Raw genomic sequence first — 13,390 nt, 5'->3', positions numbered from 1 at the left:
CCTGAACACTGAATAAATAAGATTTCCATTCACGTATAGTTTGTTAGGATTTGGCCATGTTACAACTATTTGAGAGTATGGAATCCGAGGGTACAAAAAATCTAAAATGTTGTGCAAAGAGTTCTGAGTAATACACATTACTAATCAAAAATTAAGTTTTGATATATTTAAGAAGTAAAATTTCAAAATAACTTCATGGAACTTGAGCTTTACTTAGTATTCTATAACTTATAATTGTATAGAAAAATCTACAATTTTGACTGCTATGTATTTTTGGCTCTTACCACAAATAAACAGGGGCAGATTTAGTGATTTGGGGGCCCTAAACAGTTGAAGTCAGAATTATTACACCACCTGAATTATTATATCAACCAAATGTAGCCTACTGCAGCTGAACTTGCAATAGGAAAATATAACTCCTTTGTAGTTCACTTCTTTAAAAAACGCTTTTAACCAGTAAGAAGGGCTAATAATAGCAAGCAATCACTTGGAACTTGACAGTTTTGAGATCAAAACTAATTCCTTTTAAACTACAACAATGTGTTGTGAATATGCAGGCTCACTGAGCAGTCAGAGTAATGTCTTACCTTTTAGATTAAGTAAATTAAGCTAATCCTCAACAAACACATAGAGAATCAAACAAACTAGCAAAATTGACATAAACATATTTATTAAGAACAAACAAGAAGAAGCTGAAATTCATTTTACCTTTGGGAGCTGCTAAGAACAACTTTAAAGAATGCAAGAATAATGCAAGAATTCAAGAAGCCACATACTATGTTGTGTTCCCCCACAGCCCAACATCTCAAGCCTTCTACAATGGACACAAAAGTCTGAACCCTCCAAATACATTTTCCTTCATGTCAGAAGTAGCGTTAGAGAAAGCCAGAAATGAAATGGGACTGAATCAATCAGTGACCATGAACCAAAACATTATGACCAGTCAAATGTGCAGCAAATATTATTGATCATCTCCTAACAAGAGCACGTAATAAGGTCTAGATAAATCAGATCATGAGAAAACAAATCTGAGTGTTTAATTCAGGAGAATTGTGCAATAATAATAATGAGTGACTTTGTCAAGGGCTAAATTGTAATGACAAGGCAAATAAGCATCTAAATATATGCAAGTCTTGATCAGATCAGAAGTGGTGAAAATTTACCAACAGTGGTTTGAGAAGGAACAAACCACAAATCGGTGACAAGGTATTGGGCATCCAAGAATCACAAATCGCACAACTTTACACTGTCTGGTCCAAGCCACAGAAGGTCAGCTGTGAATCAACCAATCAGAGCGCCCATGATGACCTTTTTCCATTATTAAAAGCACAAACAATGGGCACACAAGCATCAGAACAGCACCTTGGAGCAGTGAAAAAGGTTGCCTGGTCTCATAAGTACTATTTTTCTTATAACGTTTACCCCAGGAAGAAGATGTTTATCTCAGGAAGCACCAGAATTTACAGAGAGGCAGTATTAAGCTGGTGGAGTGTGTTATTCTGTCCAGTATTCTGCTGTGAAACTTTGTCTGCCGATTAATGTGGATGCAAATTTGACACCTGCCACCTACTAAAATTATATTGATTCTCTCACTGGAGGAACTTCTTCACGTCTCTAGAACTACTGGACCCCGATTTTATGGTGGAAGACAAACTGATTGGACGAACGCATGCCATACTAAACACCAGCACAATATTTTAAAGAGTTTCAGCAAAAATCTAATGTTTTTTAAAAAATCTAATGTCTAACGCTACATTTACCTGTTACCTTATTCATCATAGGGTATCATAGGGTACATATCTTAAATCATTAAACGTTTCATTTGATTTTTAAAAAAACATGTGTACATGTATTCATATGTGTTATATTGTCTTCGCATCAAATTACAAAAAACGAATTACTACTTGTGTGAGGTGTTTCTAATGCAGCATCTATGGCGCAGGACACACTGTAAAAATGCAGGGTCCCACATAATTCATTCATGTTGTCCCAACACAAATTGATTAAGTTAACTTAACACTTTTGACTAATTTATGTAGATTAAATGTTAAAAATGAAGTTGTCCCAATGAAATTTTAAGAATTGTGTTGGTTTAGTTCATTTTAAATAAGTAGTTTGAATGAGCAGAAAAAAGTGCAGTCAATTTGATGTTGTTCTCTCTTCTGTATGTCATTGTCAGTCTCACACACATTTTTTCCTTTCACTGAAAGTCTTGATAACACCATTGCAGAATTTTTCTTTTATTATTTGAGCAAATACCTTTGTAAGAAAAATTATTTGTTGTACTTTCCCGTTTACTGCACTCTAAGTTTACCCAACTATGATGGCTTCTGCTGCTAAGAAACCAGGAAATATGAAAAGGGTCCATTGTATGCGTAAGTAACTGAATCATAAGTGATTTAGTCCTCTGTTTTTGCTCTTTTGTGTCATGATGCCCTTAATCCTCCAATTTTGGATTTTGTTGAATGTTGCTATCAGCCAACGTACGTCACTTCGGAGATCCTAGTGATGGTGTATGCAACCAAATGCAACAAGCTAAATGTGCTGAAAGGAAAAATTGTTTTTGGCAGACCGAGCCCAGTTGATCGTTCCTACAGCTTCCTGGTGCGAAAGCCCCTAATTTGTCACTCCAATGGTGCCCACTAGTGGAAGTGTCCTCGATTTGCAGAAAAACATGGAGAAATCTTATTCAGGAATGCTTTAAAGAGAATGATGAAGAGTTCAAAGTGTTGCCCTGGCCGTCAAAAATCCCCAGTCCAACTGAGCATCTGGGAGATGAGCTGGAACAACAAGTTTGGGAGTTTCAGTAGCTCTACCTTGCAACCTACAGGACCTGAAAGATCAGTTGATGTCTTGCTGCAGATACCAGAGAACATCTTCAGGGGTTTGTCAAGTAAGCACAATAAGCAGGAGGTCATAATGCTTTGGCTGATTTGGTTGAAAGGGTTCAGCTATCTTTATGTCGCATTGTGCTGCTCACATGGAAGACAAGTGTACGGGAGACAGCATATAAGCTAAAAACGTATTTTCAAAGAAAATAATGGAGGGAAAACAAGTACCCCTTCTGAAAGCTTTATTTGAGAAGACCGAAAGCACTTCTCATGTTGCAGCATCCAAAGCAATTATCTTATTACTGCAGGCATTAGGAAGCTCTCAAACAGTTGACTTTTCCCCATGCTTTCAGCAGCAAAAACAATTATTCTCACTCAACATTCAAATCCTTTATCTGCACAAGCTTAATGAGTTTACAGTGAAACCTCGGATTCAAACCGTCTGGAACTAGCTTACACTGTTACCTTTCATAGCTAAATTAATTATAGCAGCATTATGCAGAGCTAAATGTAGCTTTGCACCTGCTCTGTTGTTATTTTGGTTGGGTAGATCACAAAGGATCATCATCATCATCATATATTCGTCTATTCTGAGGTTTCAACATTTCCCGTTTCCATTGCATAAACTCCCCAGATTAATCAAATACGGAACTGACTGACCATCATATTTCACCAAGTCCAATTTCCTTTTCATCTCTGCTAACTCATGCTTTATATGTTGCACTCTCTTAAGGATAAAACGGTAAGAACATCGGGTGCGCAGACATAATGTACCACAATACTCCATATGGATGTCCTACAAGGAGGCCAGATTAACAGCCAAGGTCCAGAGTGGCAGAAGCGCCAAAGGAGGCATAAGGTGGAGAACGGCCAGTCTGATGCCAGCTGACTCAGGACGAGATGAGCCGGACTTCGCTGCAGCGGGTCTGGTGTAAATGTACGGATGACTCTGGGATTTGTCAGATTGATAAAAGACAATTAAGAGATGCAGTAATGGAATTATCAAGAGAATCCAACACAGCAAAGTGTCCTAATTGTATGAAAAAACATTATTAGTAGTTTTTTTCTTACCACCTGAGGGCAAACAAGCTCGATAGGGTCTGAAAAGCTCTCTACCATGAACTTCTCCCCCTCAGGTTGAAACTTGCCAAACAAGAAATGAGAGAAAAGGTTTTAGAAAGAGTGTACCTGTGTGATAATCAGAGCTGTGCTGGTAAAACAATCTCAAATGGGTTGTACATTATAAAAAATACAAATAAAATGTCAAATAAATAAATAAATAAAATTGTTATAGTTATAATTTTTTTTCTTTACCTTTTTTATAAATCAAGTGTTTTCCTTTTATCTTTAACTTTATTTTATTTTTGATTTGTTTAATTTTTTAATTTGTTTTATTTTTGATTTACTACTGAGTGTAGTATCATACTGTATATAATGTACTTTTCTAACAACTGACTAGTACATTTAATTTCAAATGCAGTACCTACTGAGTAGTAGGTGATTTCAGATGCAGCCATACAGTATTTTTTACAATATAATGTTGAAATCCAATTCAATTTTAATTCAATTTATTTATTTTGATTTTTTTATTAGATTTTACATAATTGATTATTTTATATCTCATTATTTTATTGCAGATCATTCTATAAGCAATGTTAAATAATAACTTTTTACTACTTTAGCGTGTCTTTTTTTGCTTTTTTTGTTTTATTTTAATTTTTGTCGCATTTAATTTTTTATTTAACTTTTTTTTTTAACCAAATGGAGCTTTGTAAATTTGAGTTAAAGAAATAAAATCTCCTTACCATGTTGTTCCACAGGCCTTTGGCCAACTCCTCGTGTCCTTTCATGGTGAAGTGAAAGCAGTCCGGGGTAAAGAAACTCATGTCAATCTTCCCATTCTAATCAGTGAAAATTAAGTCACAAAGCAAAAACAGCACATTCACATCTTATTAGAAACTTCCACTTCATATTCAAACCTAATGCAAAACTGCCACAAATGTTAGTAATTAGCACTGTTCTTACAGGAAGTCTTGGAGGATCTGCATGTTTCAGGAACGGCTGCAAAACTACAGCAAAGTCCTTCTTAAAGAATCGATCACTGTGCAAAAGCTGCTCCAGAGCTTTCTGCAGCAAAAAATAAGCTATTTAGCACTGAATATGCAGATTACAGCTTTAAAATATGTGAAATAAATGTGATAACAAAGCCACCTGGAATTCCAGGTTTACTCCAACCAGTTCCTTTAGGGCAGAGGATCCAGCAGCAGGCTTGACCAGACAGGAGCAGAACGACCTGCACAGATCAGAGCATTGGAGAAAGAGAGAAATGAACCTGTAGCACTGGAAGAAGGATGGTGTGTCAACAATCTTCAACATACTGACTGCCATAATCTGTAATAATCATTTTAACAGATTTTTGATTTACTGATTTTGAACAGTGTATTAGATATAAAGTGCAGATGCATTTTCATGCACCACTGACAACACTCTCTCACTCTCTTTAAGTTTTTAAAGGAGCACTTGTTTTTGAAATAAGCTCATTTAACAAGTGCCCTAGAGTTTAGAATAAAGTACCAGAATAAGAGTATAGTCCCTAGACAAATCAGCGTAGAAAACAGCAAATTTTCATTTTCCAACAGTCTTAGTACCAAGAGTAACTACAATTTTTTTTTTTTAAACGAGATGCTTATGGTCTAATCCAATTCAATGCTTTATGCTTAGCTAAGCTAAAAGTGCTCCCGACACACACTGAAATTGACTGAATGGATTAAAATATGGCAAAATTGTATTAAAAATTGTAGTGTCCCGTTAAAAGCCTGATTTAATGTTCTGCACCTTTGGAGAAGACATCCTGGGGTGGGTTTCTGTACTTCCCTGAGGGTCTCCATTGGCAGTATCTGGACCACGTTCACTATCATTCGAGGCACCTGCAAAGGTCAGTTAAAAAAAGGTAATCAATAATTCATTACCATTCAAATGTTTAAAAGGTCGATAAAAAGTTATTGAGAGAAGCTCACCAATGCTGTATTTTTTTTTTTCAAAAATACAGTAATACGGAGAAATTTCCCAACAAATATTCAAGACAGCCATTTTTACATAATTTATAATGTAGCTTATTCTTGTGTTTTAATGCAAAAAATTCAGCATTTTTACACCAGTCTTAGGGGTCCCTTGATCTTTCAGAAAGCAGTCTAATTTGATGATTTAAAGCCTTACGAAATTATTATTTATATCAAAAACAGGGGAGTTGCTAAATATTTTGTGCAAACTAATAGAATTTGTAAAACAGAAATTTATTTAAAACCATGTTTGTAATAAAAGTCCTTAGCTTTATTTAAATTAATGCATTTTTTATCTTAATGACTCAAAATAGCAGTGTATGTTCTCAATACAATCAAGTCCACGGTTTTACAAACAATCTAATAAAAACAACATGATAAAGAAAACAAATCTCTCAAAATTAATTTCTGTCCAAATCTTACCTCATTCATCAGCATTTCCAAGGAAACAGTCATATAATGGATGAAGTTCTCCACCGAAAACAAGGACTGCGAGTACAAAACAGGACATAAATTTAGAAGCTCCATAAATACATTCCTACCGGACAGTATGTCCAAGAACAGAAAAAAGTGCTCTTTAAATGTCACTATTTTCGGGCCTAGAACTGCTGTTCCTTAAAGCATAGATGCATTTCTAGGAGATAATTTGTGTTCACAATCAATTTAACATCTGTTTTAACCCTTTATCTGATTAAGTGACCATTTATGGTGAGTTGATTGACAATGTTAAAAAAAAAACAATTAGCTTAGCTTAAATCCTTGTAAGTAAACCATTAGCATCTTGCTAAAAAAATGTTTTGTTAATTTTTCTATTTAAAGCCTGACTCTTCTGTAGTTAGACAGTTTTTAAGACTGACGGAAAATTGAAAGTTGCTATTTTCTAGATCAAGACAGCTAGGAACTATGCTCTCATTCTGGTATAATAATCAAGGAACTTTGCAGCCATGGCTGCAGCAGGTGCAATGATTTTATGATTTTACGTGCCACCTAAAAAAATAGTCCCCAGCTAGGTATCTAGGCAACAACACTGCAAAATATCATACTATTATACTAGTGTGCCTTCTGGAGCCATAGTACAGCATTCAAAAGTCAAGCTTTTCCACTTTTTGGTCAATTTTGAGCTAGATGCTATTGGTCTAATCCGGTTCAATGATCTATACCAAGCTAAGCTAAGCTAAAAGTGCTCCCGCCGGACCCAGAGATAACCTGAATGGATTCTAAAATGGTCAAACTCAATTGTTTAACTCCAGGGGAGTTGTACAATTTGTATATTTTCAAAAATGGTGAAGTGTTTCTTCAAGTCGTAACAGTTTAAAACAGTGATGCCCAGACTAGGGCCCCTGGGTCAAAGTTGGCCCATGGTAACCTTTGATTTGACCTGCCTGATTTAATGTAACCTTATATTTGTTTGTTTTATTGTTAAGCAACAAAAAAAAAGCTGTCTGAGATTAAATGTTTTATTGTAATTTATATAAATTATTCAGATGTAGTTTAACAGTTTAAAATGAACATACGATAGAGAGAGGACAATGCAGAGACTGGTAAGCGAATCAAGGCAAAGGCAGATTCTGCTTGATTAGTGTATTTAGCATTGAACTCCACTGTGTTTTAAATGTGGATATGTTTTTATTGCAATACGTTCGAATGAAAAAGGTTTTACTGCATTAGATAATATGATTCAAAATAGTGTTTTCTATTCATTTTTTTTATTATAAAATGAATTAGGAAACTACCCATGGTAAAAAGTTTGGTATATTTATCTTTGGCCCAAGGCTATCAATGATATTTGTTTTTTTGCTCTTCATGCGGAAAAGTTTGAGCACCCCTGGTTTAAAAGTCTTGTTATAACCAGTGGTAACGCACTGGGTTTTTCCCAATGAGTATTTCAATGAGAGTTCAATAAACGACTAAACCTCTACTTCCCGATTTGACATTGTGAACAAAATCTGTAAATACTGTAGAAGAATCTTCTGTCTGTAGCTTGCCAAAGAAACAGCTTTGTAAGCAATGCCTTGTCTTTGCAGTAATCACAGATGTCATTCATTCCAATGAGAATGGTCAACAGCTTCCAGTCCACATCAAAGTCAATATCCTGTAGCATAAAGAAAACATACATAAATATAGTTATTGAAACAGTATATTTCAAACGTACTCCAAAGAAATAACACACTCACCTCATATGTTTTCAATGAATCGATCAAATGTCTGACTTGTTCAGGTAGATTACTAGGAAGACAGCAAAACTCATATTGTCAGTGGCAAATGTGATAGTACAATAACAAATGATCAAAACAGTTGCAAAAACACAATTATAGCAAAAGATATCTTGCATATTATCAGGTGTTAGTGAAGAGTGACTAGTGGTGTACTGGCATTTACAAGGTGTTGTGTCCGGTAACAGCCAGGTTAAACCCAGTCTCGCAGAGGGGAGCAGGGGTCCCGTGAACAGTCTTGGATGGTGCAGGTCCCACTAAACTGGGGTTGAAGAGTCGAATGATGTCTAAATCAAAAGCACAGAAGAGCTCAGGTCACTCAAGTAAAAAGCACATTTCAGAAACATTTCACAAGCAGACTATGAAGATTTCTGACTGTTAATGCAGAACATGAGCGATATTTAGGTAGAAGGACGTACTTGCCAGTGTAATGACATCTTGAAAAGATCCATAACCACCAATGCTTTTCAAATATGAAATAAACACAATAAAACAAGGATCATTTGAGTCAATGACAGGAACATAATTGGACATGATAAACAATACACACTTCATTTTTCACAAAGTTGAAGCCAGATATATACAAAAAGCTTTTTTTTTTATTTAAAGGGTCACAAAACACCAAAACACATTTTTTGAGCTGTTGACAGTCATATATGTGTCCCACACAGCTAAAAACACTATTAGGACACCTATATTTCACTAAAAAGTGTAAATTGGTTGTTTTTGCGTTATTTCAAGCAAATTCGTACTTCCGGTTTGAAACGAATTTTTGAAGCTGCGTCACGGCCATGACATAATAGCCTGTATTCCAGCGTGCAGACTGGGTGTCTGTGCCAGAGTGTGTCTTATTACGTCTTACAGTGTGTTGCATTAATGCATGAGTAAGGCTTGGTTCAAACCAATCAGCGCGCTCTATTGTGTAACTTTATTAATATTCATTACTGTCACAGTGTTTAGACGGCAGAGACGCCACGTTGTGTTGGCAAAACAAGCGTGAAGTGTTGCTTTTATAGTTTGCTGCCGTTAAGTTTCGTTTTCATTTTCTCTCTGTGAGAGCTCAGACTCACGTGTGGATTAACAGTGTACGCGACGCGCGACAACAATAACTTACGTGTCCAAGGAGGATTATTGTTTACCTGAGAGCTGTTCTCATCTGGAAACGCTGAGATCCGGATTCGCTTGTAGTCTTCTCTTCATAAAGACGCGGCTCTAGTTGCTGGTGATTGTCCTGTCTCTACAGATTTGGTAAGTGAGCGACCAGTGCTCTTTGTTTATTCAGTTCGTATTGTATTCGTATCAAACAAACTATTGCAACGAGTGTAAACAAGTTAGCACTAACAGTTACAACCAAACTATAACCTCGTGTTGGATTTTGTGACCGGAATAACACACGCGGCTTTCTGACGCTACCTGCCGTGTGCATCTAAGTTTCCGGGAAATGCTGAGTTTTTTTTTTCTCTCATTCGCCGTGCGGTATCAAACATTGCATGAAAAATACACGCTTAGAGCAGTTCCTCAAATCAAATATCTCGTTTGTCGGGAGGGACATGAATGAATTCCCAGAATGAAAGAGCCAAACTGCAGTTAAAGTCCACCATTTAATAATCTGGCAAATAATTCGACTACAGGTGTCCATGTAAACACAGTCACATTGTACGCTGTGGGTGTGTGTTTTGACTCTGAAATTCAGCGCGCCCAAATAGACACTCCCACACCAAGCCTCTTTTGTTCCTCCGACACTCCCCCCTCAACAGAGCTGGACACGCCCACTTTTCTGACTTTTTCCAAAGTAGAGGTGTGAAAACACCCTACTGAAACGAGGGGGTTTCATGGCCCATTATATATTAGGATTGGCGACGTGGTGCACAGCAAGAAGATCACTGGTTCGAGCCTATATAGATGAACTGTGTGCGCTAAATTGTCCATAGTGTACAGTTGAAGTCAGAATTATTAGCACCCCTTTGATTTTATTTATTTATTTATTTTTTTATATTTCACAAATGATGTTTAACAGAGCAGTGAAATTTTCACAGTATGTCTGATAATATTTTTTCTTCTGGAGAAAATCTAATTTGTTTTATTTTGCCGAGAATAAATGCAGCTTTTAATTTTTAAAAAACATTTTAGGGTCAAAGTTATGAGCCCCTTTAAGCTATTTTTATTTCGATAGTCTACAGAACAAACCATTGTTATACAATAGCTTGCCTAATTACCCTAACCTGCCTAGTTAACCTAATTAACCTAGTTAAGCCTTTAAATGTCACTTTAAGCTGAATAGAAGTGTCGTAGAAATATTATGTGCTGTCATCATGGCAAAAATATAATAAATTAGTTATTAGAGAGGAGTTATTAAATCTTCTCTCCATTAAACAGAAATTGGGGATAAAAATAACCATGGGGGCTAATAATTCAGGGGGACTAATAATTCTGTCCGCATTGCTACATAAAACATATGCAGGATAAGTTGGTGGCTCATTCCGCTGTGGCGACCCCAGATTAATAAAGGGACTAAGCCAAAAAGAAAATGAATGAATGAATGTATTAGTATTGGTACCTCCATGACACATGACGAAATTCAATTGGTATGCCAAGAACTGTAGTTGCATTCGCACCAATGGCTGTCTACAAGTGAGACAAATACAGATTATTAATGCTTCATTTACTACATCTTGCATTATTAGAAACAATTAATTTGGCTATTTGCTTAAAGTGATAGTTCACCCAAAAATGACAGCTTGCTGTTAATTTACTTAACCTCTGGCTTCCTGTCACATGACATATATCAAACAGTGGGGATCTGAGACAAATCTGTATTACCTACAGTGACTGTACATGTTCTGATTGTGCAGACAAATTAGAAACTTGCTTTTAACATAGGTTGAAGGATCCTGGCTAAACTCATCCATGCTGTAAACAAACAACATTAGCTAAGACGTGATTTTGTGCCCATGCCCTATCAGTCAGGAAGCTCATGAATGCTTCAGATTGTCTTGAACAGACTGAGGCTGTGAATTAAAGTTAATAGAAATGTAAACAACGATCTGTTTCTTTTATCGAACTATTGTTACATTTGCAATTTACTGTCAGGAGACATGGTTTTAATTATGCTTTGCCTGCGTGTTGTTTTTGACGCTCAAAGTTCGCTAACTTTAAATTTACTTAATAATCATCACCAAGGATGTAATCATTTTTAAAATAATCATTTATTTTTCAGAGAAAATTACTCGCCTTCATCATTGATGTCTGGAAGGTGAATAAACTAACAGCAAATTTCAGCATGTGCCGGTAAAGTGAATGCCGGTTTAAGCTGGTTCTGACCAGTACATGACCAACAAATAACCAGCTTCAACCAGCAGCCATGAGTCAAAAACTACCTTACCAGCAGCATATGCTGTTTGTTTCAACAGGGTTGTATTTTTGGGTGATCATCTCTTTTAGGTTTCTGGATTTTGCCTATTGACTGTGATGACAATACAGTGTGGCATAAATTCCATTGTCAGATAACAAATTAGAGTTACATTCAGCAAGAAATATAAAAAATAAAGAGTAAATTATCACACTCACAGTCAATGAATCTCCAAGAGCAGCAATCACTTTTATATCTGCTGCTCTCACCAGCTCAACTACAGCAGAAATTAGATGATTAGAACAGCAAATAAGATGATCATAGAGCAAATGTTTATCTACACATTGGCTATTTACCTGTGCTACAACTGGACCTATCATTCATCAGTGATAAACATGATTGCCAAAGGTAAAACGCCTCAAAATTTCCCCTGCATGACTAGCACTGACAGCTTGTATAATCACATTTTATCATATTGACTTCACTGACACATTGTCTGTATTCATCACACAATGTGGGCACAGCACTGACCCCACAGCAGCCTACCTGAGGTGGGCACAGAAGAGGAGGGGCTCATGTCAGGACACATGAAAAGTGGATGTTTGAAACTGATTGGCCTGGTCTTCTCAGGAAACTCCTGTAACAAAATAACACGAAAAACTGATGTTTTTTGTGTGTGACATCACATCCTGACAACATAAATATTAGGCAAGTCATAACCAGAGCAGTGAAAGATGTTTACAATGTGATGTAAGGTTATATCCATAGACTCAAAAGCATACTGGCATGACAAAGCACAAAAACACACACACCTTCCTAAGAGCTTCCTCACTGTAGTGACTGAGTCCTTCTTCATATTCCAGCCTCCACTCGTCTCCTTGGGGAAAACATTAAAATCCATGAGTCCTCTAGACTTCAGAATCGAAATGTGACACAGGCCAGCCTCTATTGATCCATAGATACACATAGACCTTTAACTTCTTGATCAATATCAACTCCCTGCATCCCAGGTCAATCTCAACATGTAACATAAGCCCTGCGCTCCAGCTTATCTTCCTAGCTCTTGATGCTTCTAGCACTTACCTTCGACAGGACAGAGGGCTAGCAAATAGGTTGCCAGGGCAATGAAAAGCCACTCCATGGTGGAGCGTTTCCAAGCGGTTAGCACAATGGATGTGCGTGCAGAGAGAACGGGGCCATTATATCTCTGCCCCTTTGTCTCCCCCACCCAAAACAGCTGAGTGACAAAGTTCAGGCCCACTGACATAAAGCATGATCCCGGTGCACATGCAACTGCCAGGGGACTGGTGACCATTCACAACTTCACAGAGCTTCAGTGGAAACCATGGTGCACTGAGGCCTGGGAGAAACAAAACCTCTGCTGAAATAAAGATGGTGTCCATGCTGGATGTTTGTTTGGACTGAATAACATTTGTTGGTCTGAGAATATAGGAATGAACATTCGTTGACTCCGTTGTTTGTTTTATTTGTTTTTAGAAACTTTGCTATTTGAAAATGTAATTATGTCTCCTTTTGTTTAGATTCATCCACTGTTATTTCAGTATTATAAGAAGTCTGATTGACATAGAAGAATGTAAGACTTTCAAAGTTTCAAACCACTGCTGAATTGTAAGAATTAAGTCGACCGGCTAATGCATCTTAGCATGAAACACATCCCGTTCACATATTACAGATTTTTGTTAAACACCAAACTTTGTGGTATTGCTATATTATCTGACATGACAGACACGTCGCCAAATGATCAAATATTCTACACATGCTCACAATTTCAATGATGCAACATTTTTCCTCTGGAAAAGGAGCTAAAACTGAAATACAGCACACAAACAGAAACATCCCAAAGTACATGATTCAGCTCCAGGATGATAGACTTCACAAACCTTACATGATGATCATCAAAAATAGTTCTGGAGGACT

The 13,390-nt window shown here is 36.7% G+C and overlaps 1 protein-coding gene across 3 annotated transcripts; it reads right to left on the bottom strand.

The window, feature by feature from the left end:
- Positions 1-653: 653 nt before the first annotated feature.
- Positions 654-12,629, bottom strand: si:dkey-177p2.18. 3 transcript variants are annotated; one of them, XM_087298249.1, is made up of 17 exons: positions 12,536-12,629; positions 12,265-12,397; positions 11,999-12,089; positions 11,671-11,729; positions 10,661-10,728; positions 8,523-8,566; positions 8,270-8,390; positions 8,065-8,116; positions 7,902-7,982; positions 6,314-6,379; positions 5,667-5,758; positions 5,043-5,124; positions 4,857-4,958; positions 4,637-4,732; positions 3,903-3,974; positions 2,169-3,780; positions 654-2,110 (listed from the first exon to the last, which is right to left on the bottom strand). In XM_087298249.1, the coding sequence occupies exons 3-16, from the start codon at positions 12,039-12,041 to the stop codon at positions 3,628-3,630; spliced, it is 1,131 nt and encodes a 376-aa protein (XP_087154375.1). In that variant the 5' UTR covers positions 12,042-12,089; positions 12,265-12,397; positions 12,536-12,629; the 3' UTR covers positions 654-2,110; positions 2,169-3,627. The 3 variants fall into 3 exon arrangements, with proteins under 3 accessions (XP_087154375.1, XP_087154373.1, XP_087154374.1); XM_087298247.1 differs by having other exon boundaries at positions 12,265-12,329; XM_087298248.1 differs by having other exon boundaries at positions 12,265-12,329; positions 12,424-12,545.
- Between the last annotated feature and the right edge of the window lie 761 nt (positions 12,630-13,390).

Source organism: Danio rerio, chromosome 20 (genome assembly GCF_052040795.2).
Source record: "Danio rerio strain M-AB ecotype USA chromosome 20, GRCz13ab, whole genome shotgun sequence".
Taxonomy (NCBI): Eukaryota; Metazoa; Chordata; class Actinopteri; order Cypriniformes; family Danionidae; genus Danio; species Danio rerio.
Note: the sequence above shows the minus strand (reverse complement) of the source record. Positions and strands in the feature narration are given on the sequence as shown.